At 42.8% G+C, this 7,781-nt stretch overlaps 1 protein-coding gene across 2 annotated transcripts in view; it reads right to left on the bottom strand.

The window, feature by feature from the left end:
• Nucleotides 1-1,682: 1,682 nt before the first annotated feature.
• The window catches only part of LOC311269125 (phosphatidylinositol-binding clathrin assembly protein-like), a 30,487-nt gene continuing 24,388 nt past the window's right edge, over nucleotides 1,683-7,781 (bottom strand). For both annotated transcript variants that reach the window (XM_084373134.1, XM_084373135.1), the window contains 4 exons: nucleotides 7,174-7,197; nucleotides 6,663-6,719; nucleotides 6,439-6,558; nucleotides 1,683-4,284 (listed from right to left, as the gene is read on the bottom strand). In XM_084373134.1, the coding sequence (XP_084229260.1) occupies nucleotides 4,270-4,284; nucleotides 6,439-6,558; nucleotides 6,663-6,719; nucleotides 7,174-7,197 (216 nt within the window). In that variant the 3' untranslated portion in view covers nucleotides 1,683-4,269. The remainder of the gene's footprint in view (nucleotides 4,285-6,438; nucleotides 6,559-6,662; nucleotides 6,720-7,173; nucleotides 7,198-7,781) is intronic.

The raw sequence follows: 7,781 nt of genomic DNA, 5'->3' as shown, positions 1-7,781 counted from the left end.
ATGTACGTAAATAGACGAAAGGGTGGAGCGTGAAACTGCGTAGACATCATGCGCCTTTCACCGGCAAAACGACATGGAGATGCAGTTTCTGCCCTGGTAACATGTTAGTCTGGTTTCCAGCTGCCAGATAAGTCTGTGAAGTAGCTTCAGTGACAAATACAAAGGGATATGTTTTGTTCGGGGGGGAAGGGGCCATTGTAGAGTATCTGCACACTCTTGGATAGTGGTCCTCAATTATGGAAAATACAAAACTACAAGCAACCCATTGATGTAAGTACACCTTGAATTAAGGTCATCCATGTCCTTTTTGCAATGTAAGTGCAGGTAGAAGTATTATGTGTGCTCAGTATTTACATAGATACTTTTTCTTAGTTTTGATTTGACTTCAATAGGAAGGACAATGAGCTGAATGTAAGATAAAATAATAATTTCACATAATACTCGTCTGTGGAAGCTGTTTTTCTCCACTTCTAATTCTGAAAGACTCGTCCGAGGACGCTCTTTGGAAAGTTTGTTTTATAGCTTGTATGTTGGGTTCCTTACATTAATTTAGTAGGGGAGATTGAAATTAAAGACGGATGTACTCTTGATTATGTGCTACAAAAATAAAAGTGTACTGACTACTGAGACATCACTGACAGACATGGAGATGCTAAATTTAGTCCTAAATCGTACCCATCTGCACTGTAACAGTAGGGTTAAAAACAACGTCATTGTTCTCCAAACCCCTTGTCCAGTTTGTTTCAATTGTCTCAAAAATAAAGTTGAAGCTTCTTCCAAGCCTGGTTTCAGGAAACCAGTCTGTGCTTTAGAGGATGACTGGGAAAGAATAAGTCCAGTTGATGGCAACAGACAGGACAAGACTGGGCAAACACGTTTAAAACACCACACAATATGGACCAGACCAAACACGTATTACAGTACTTTGACTTCCAATCACAACCTCCCATGATGCTGCTGGCATAGTATGAAAAAGGAGCGAGCATTCAAACACACGTATTGAAAATAGCAACGCTTTAATAAAGAGCGATTTTACAAGACTGCAATGTCTAGCTAGCTAGGTGATAACTGGCATTGACATCCATGGTGTTTTACAAAGATGCAGTTATGGTAACTGGGTTTGAAGTTTGATGGGTTACTTGCAAGTTGCATTTCTGCATGCGAGGCAGCCTTCAAACAGTTACTGACCCTCCATTGTAAAACAGTTGATTATGAATGTCAATGAACGTTCATGTCAAGAGGTAAGTAAAAAATCTCATGGAGAAATTTCCTTAACAATTCCAAACACACCGGTAAGTGAGAGTTCACACAATGGTCATGCTTTTACCGGGCACACAAGCCAATAAAAAGACGACACTTAATCATGCAAAAAAAAAGACAGTTTCTTTGTCTTTAAAAATAAAAGAACAAAAAAAATCCTTTTGAGTTCTGATATCATCCATCCGTAGTGACCTTGAATAAGAAGAAGCTGCGCTTTGATGATGACTTTGGTGCAAAAAAATGTTCCTGTTGTCGAAGAGGACAGACCCTGTCCTGTCCACTTCCTCGATGAAGACACTCTTGGTATAGACCAGTTGTGATAGTTTACCCCTGACCCTCCCGCCCCCAGACCCCACCCCCTTCCTCCTCGAGATGGACACAAACATCACAAACATCAAACCCGCCCACCCACCCATCCCTGGATGATGACACCTTCAAAATACAACCATTCAAACACAGATACAGCAATAAATTGTCCCACGTACAGTACGTCATCCAATGGGGCTTCGATCACTTTACAGAGAGAGCACGTCTATAAACACATGAACGGCATTACCTATATACAGAGGACACATTAACAGTCAGAGGTTGGCCCAGGATGGATCGAGCTGCGTCGTGGGAGTGAAGTGCATGATGAGAAGAGCATTCAGCTGACGGAGAAAGACAAACCACTGGAACGACGAGTAATGGAGGAGTGTGGAAACGACAGTTTTCCAAAGGAGATATCCAAATGTCAGTTGGCCTCTTAATTAGTAACGTCGGAGAATATCAGCCTGCTTGGTAACGATTTCTAACTCCGAAGTCTCGCTCTGCTGGTAGTAGAGTCGTAGCTGCAGGGAGATTGGTTTTTGCGTAGCCAGCAGTTACAGTTCAAGGGTGAATTATAACGCCACCACGCAGTCCAAATTCTCTTGACGATTTTGTTTGAGATTGCTGGCGTGTGCAGCTCCAGCTCTCTGGAGAGATTTGCTTCGAGACTCCAGGTCCGATGACTACTCGGGGCTTGTTTTTTGCGTTTTCAGCAGATGAGTGATCCTAGAGCCACCTTAATTTGACGTTGGGTTGTACAGACTGAGACACGGATACAATTACACTCACTGCTAAGTTAGTACACGCTACCAGCTCACTAGAGACCTTTCATCTCTTAACCGAGGAACATGACCCTGTTTATCTCTATGGGAAGGCATGTGCACACAAACACACATACAGTACATGTACATAGAACAGACACAATCAATAGAAAACGACTTCATCCCCAATCGATTATTGCCCCTTTCAACTGTACATCCCAGCAATGATTTTAGGTTTTTGTGCAGCAGAGCGTTTGTCCCCTCTTCAAAGGTTTGTGCTATATATATATATCGTCTGTCTGTGGGTCTAACTTGACCTTGGATATGCCAGAAAAGCCACAATTAACATTTAACGTCTCATTAAAGCCTCCGTGTCTGGCTGTCTGAATTAATCTGTATGTCGCCACTGCGGGCATTACTAGAGTCGTGATCGACAGACATTACCCCTCGTTGCTTTCCGACAGTCTGGTCCTCGTTTGAATCCCCCAACTGACCTTTAGCTGTCCTGCCCATGAATGTTAACAGTACATTAACAAACCCCCTTCCTACGTTGGCAATGTCTTTAAATCCTCCAAGCGGAGGTGAGACATAAGCTGCATGTTTAAAGGACTTCACAGGAGACTCGTTTTGGACAGGACGAATGCTCAGGACAGGGAGGACGTCAAACAGTTGGGACTTGGACCATTTCTTGATTGGCTAGACTGAAAATTGCCCACTTACTAATATCCTCTTACTGGCTCTCAGTGCATTTTTCACTACTTTTAGAGCAGTACGGGTTTAACAGAACATGTTAAAAAAACAAAACTGCATTCTGTACAGAAACCTGATAGACACATATGAAGTACAACACGACAGCAGGAAACAGCTTCTAAACAGCCTACAGATGGGTGGAAAAGACAGTAACGAGATTGCATGATATTGCACAGCTGTAGAGGAGCAAAAAAAACCAAAAGAACAAAATACACAGTGTGTACAGCACGTCCCCAAGTAGCAAAGTTAGTGTAAGAGGTTTACATCCAAATGCGATGCCTGGGTCTGGCTCAGTGCTTTCATCAGTTAGTTCCAGTGCAGTAACACGTTGGTACCTGGCAACACAGCAATGACATCAGGTACCAAAAGAGAAACACGTATAGTACATACAGCCACGTCCATCCACACTCGACACACACAAAATTATCGTTCCACGCCGGGTTCTCGATGATGAAGTTGGCAATTAAGAACAAATGGGAGCTCATAAAAAGACTCAAACGGTAATGTCGATGCAGCACACTGAAATGTAGAAAAAGGGACACACTCATTCAAATCAATTACATCTGACATCAGGTGACGGATGACACACAACACGGGGAACCAATCTGAACAAGATGCTAAAATCACCTACACAGACATACACCCTTGGCAAAGTTCACATTGAGTAAAGTGCCAGCAAACAATCCAATCAGAGAAAGAGACGCGTGTCCTCCGAGTTTGACTCAGTTGTGGGATGGAGAGGGAAGTGGGTTAAGTTTGTTTTATACAGGAAATTATCGGGATGAGGTGGTTGGGAAGCGCCATCTGCGCTTCCGTAGAGCTGTCAGTCTTCGTAGCGTCATCACAGGTCGTAATCGCCGTTTGAATTGGCAAATCAAACAGAGGATGAGTGGGACTGATGCGGAGCGTCTGGTGCCCCGGCATAATACAGATTCAAAGACAGAGAGATCAGTAGCCACGCGGAGAGAGGAGAGGAGATTAGAGGGTTAGGCCACATGGAAACAGACATCCGCATTTCTTCTGGGCCTCTCTCCTTCTTCCTCTCCCCTCCCTTTTTTTCCTCTCTGTCTTCTTTCTTCCTTCGGCGCTGGATTTGGTTCTGGATTTGTTTTCTTCGACTCTTTCTCTCCATCTACTTTCCTCTCGCCTTCTCTGTCTCGGCTTTGCTGCCATGGTTACCACATCATCCCTACATGAAGTGCATCTGCAGAGGATACGAGAGGGGGGGGAGAAGGGAGAGTAATTTAGTTCAACAAAACACCTCATCAAGTGTTCAGGCATCTATTGACGAGCATATTACCTGCCGCAGTGCCAGGAAAACAGCTTCTAGGTAATCGCGAGCGCTACGTACGCAATTATGTTACCCCGCGATGTTTTGAATAATTGGTCAAAATACTTGTTTGTTCTGATCGTCTTGTAGCTGCAGCCTCGCTGTGAAAAACACTTGCTGGTCAATTATTATCATCTGATAACATGATTCACCCTCCGTCTCGACGGGACCGCAGTTTGACCGCAGCCAATTATCATTTTTAAGGATAGCTGTGAATGAGGGCCTTAGTTGTTACAGAAGCATACATACAGCTCTTCTGCTGTTATACTTCATATCTAGAAATATATAGAAGTCCAGCACATTTCAGTCATTTTGTGAGTAAATAATTGAATGTACTCTTATTTTGGTCTACCCAATTAGTATTTTCCCTTTTTCAGATAATTAGCTATAACCCCACAGCTACTACCTCCCTCTCAGCAACACTTTCCAAAGCATAAAAGAAAAGTGCAGCCCAACGTTCAGTCAAGTTTCAATTTCGATCGTCTCCCCTCTCGCCTCCTTTACTGCCTCCTGAACATATCTACATTTATTGGGAGATAAACTGTGATTTCCTGAGAGATTGCTGAAGGTATTTATTAGAGAATAGCTTCATTTTTATGTGGGCAAGTAAAGAAGAAAGCTTCAGGTCGTACTGACAAGCGTGTGGTGGAGCACGAGTCAGTGAGGTTGAAATGAAAGTGTTTCTTTAATAGCATAGCTTATAGCTCATAATCTCAAACAAAGATTTTAAATGCAATTCTACCATTAACCTCCGCTGTAGCTGATCTTAAAATTAGTTAAATGCTTTATTACTATTTCCGTGACACTTGCGGTCCTCCATACTCTCATGTCTTCACATTGAAATACACAGTCAGCGATTTGCTCAGCAACATGACCAGTCCCTTTGTGGTGGACCGCTGTCTGGGTCCACACCCAGACGCTATCCTATCTGGACCATGACTGATACATTTTTGGGAATTATTACATTCTGATGAGAGCACTGCTATTTTAACTGGCGCAGCTTTTCTAGCCTTTACGGCACTAGCAGCCCTGGAAACTCAGAGACCAATCGCATGTGTTGTGAATCAGTCACATGACGCCACTTCATGACGGCATTATAAAACAGAAGTCTGTGAAACTGTTTGCAGGACACATCAAACTGCAAACAAGGTCAATTATGACCGTTACATTATGAATTTTTGATCCGCGGAGGTTTCATATTTCATATTTGTCCTCGAGCCGAGGAAACTAATCTAAAAATCAGTGACATCATTACAATGTCAAGTTCAGAGTCTGACCCAGACTTGATTTATGGGGCCAATACTGATATCAGGAACAAAAAAATGGAGAAAAATACGGGACAGAGAAAATAGACGAAAATAACGAAAAAAGTGCTTTTAACCAAGAATGGACTCTTATGTGTTTATTCTTCCCTCGGGCAGTTCAAAATTGGCATGAGTCATATCCAAGGCCATGGCGATTATGAAAGGCATCAATGCCACTACCAGACAGCACAGAGCATGTATTGAGCAAACACACACAAATCTGAACTGAGGGCATCGAAAATAAAATATTTTTTATGGCACTGAAGTTAGAAATTGATGTTCTGGATCTTTGCTTTGAAAATTTTCCCTTACTTAATTTCTTTTTTTTTTTTTTTAATCTTGCTGTTATGTCAGTTTCATCTTGGACGTATAATCCAGTAGCCTCGTATCTGCCAGTAGCCAGTTAGCTTAGCTTAGCATAAAGACTGCAACCAGGGTGAAACCACTAGCATAGCCTTCTTACATCTTGTTAGTTTAATCCACAAGTCTAGAAACGACAAGATGTGGTTCATGCGAGGAGGACTACTCTGAGTATCCGTTTGGACGAAGCCACTGCAGATGTTTCCAGTCTGCATGCTGAGCTAAGCTAAGCTAAGCTAACTGGCTGCTGGCTGTAGCCATGCAGTTAATACACTGGACAAATATGAGAAGTTTCTCATGAAACTCTCAGCAAGAAAGCAACTACAGTGTGTGACACATGTACTAATACAAGTATGTGTGTTACCTGTGTCCCCGGGATGGGCCCAAAAGGATTGGTGGGTCTCAGGACAGGCTGGTTGTACATGACAGGCTGTGGGGGCATCATGGGAACGCCCCCCATCTGATGACTCATCTGAGGAGGGAGCTGGTCGGAGGACAGGTTAGGAGCAAAGAAAAACATTAGATTTAGAGTCGATTAATCCCTGCAGAGAACGAGCGAAAGCTTTCTGAGATCAGACGGCTCTTTACCATTCCATACACAGGCACTTGGGGTGTCGTCATAGGAAAAGCCACTGGTGCTGGAGCCTGTACAGAAAAGCAGAAGGACACAATAGACCATTTTCTGGCTGAGCTACAGTCTTATCTAAAACTGAAAGTTGATTGCAAACATAATCCCGATACTGTCGGTCTCGTGTCTAACCTGTCAAAGATGCTCCCCAAACAAACAGACAGAAATGTTTTGACTTTCTTAAAAATTTGCATGTAGGAAGACACCTAAATCCCCAGCAACAAAAGGAGGTGCAACATTTAACATAGATGAATGGAGGAGGCAGATTGGCAGCCTGTAATAACCACAAAAGGATGAAACAACAATGCAAAGGCAAAGCAAAATAATTCCCCTTTCGTCTGATGATTCATGTATCATACAATACAAACAGCCCGGTAATAAAAGTGGCACAAATAAAGATTTTGAAAAATCAAAGCAGAGAGGATGAAATCAGGTACAAAAAGAGGATCGAAAGAGAATAAAAGTACTTACATAGCCAGTATAGATCATCCCATTCTGTGGAGAGTTACAGAAAGAGAGAGTTACAACAATAACAGCCACGCTTGTGCAGAGAAGATAAACCCGACCTCTGCCCATTCCTCATGTTGCCATCGCTTCTACTTTCTATTCAGGCCGTGCCGCCGGCTTTCCGAGCCATTTGCTGAATAAACGAGCGGTTTGAGTTGAGAGGTCAATCAGTCGAAAATGTAAAAGATGAGACCAGATTGAATGGAAGAGACGTGGAGATAATTAGAGTGCAGCACAAAAGGACACATTGAGGAGCTCCTTCAAAAGCCCTGAATGCAGCAGAAAAAGTTACATTTGGCCGACAGGTATGTTTGATGAGTTTCACTCCAGAATGAGATATCGTATCATTAAGAGGAACTGACTCCTGACAAAGTGATGGATGACACCAAAATGAATGCACATTACCAGATTTCTGCTAGAGTAGTCCAGATCTTTTTTTTTTACACGGAGACGTTAATGTTAAGTTGATTTTGCTGTAGTTAGTTTGTTGCTGCCAGAAGATTTCTGGAGTAAATCACGACGTTAGAGCGGCAACATTCAGCCGATAGTGAGAAGATTAATCTGCAGCGGTT

This window comes from Pagrus pagrus (genome assembly GCF_965226575.1).
Source record: "Pagrus pagrus genome assembly, chromosome: 14".
Classification (NCBI taxonomy): domain Eukaryota; kingdom Metazoa; phylum Chordata; class Actinopteri; order Spariformes; family Sparidae; genus Pagrus; species Pagrus pagrus.
This window is presented reverse-complemented; position numbering and strand designations above follow the sequence as displayed.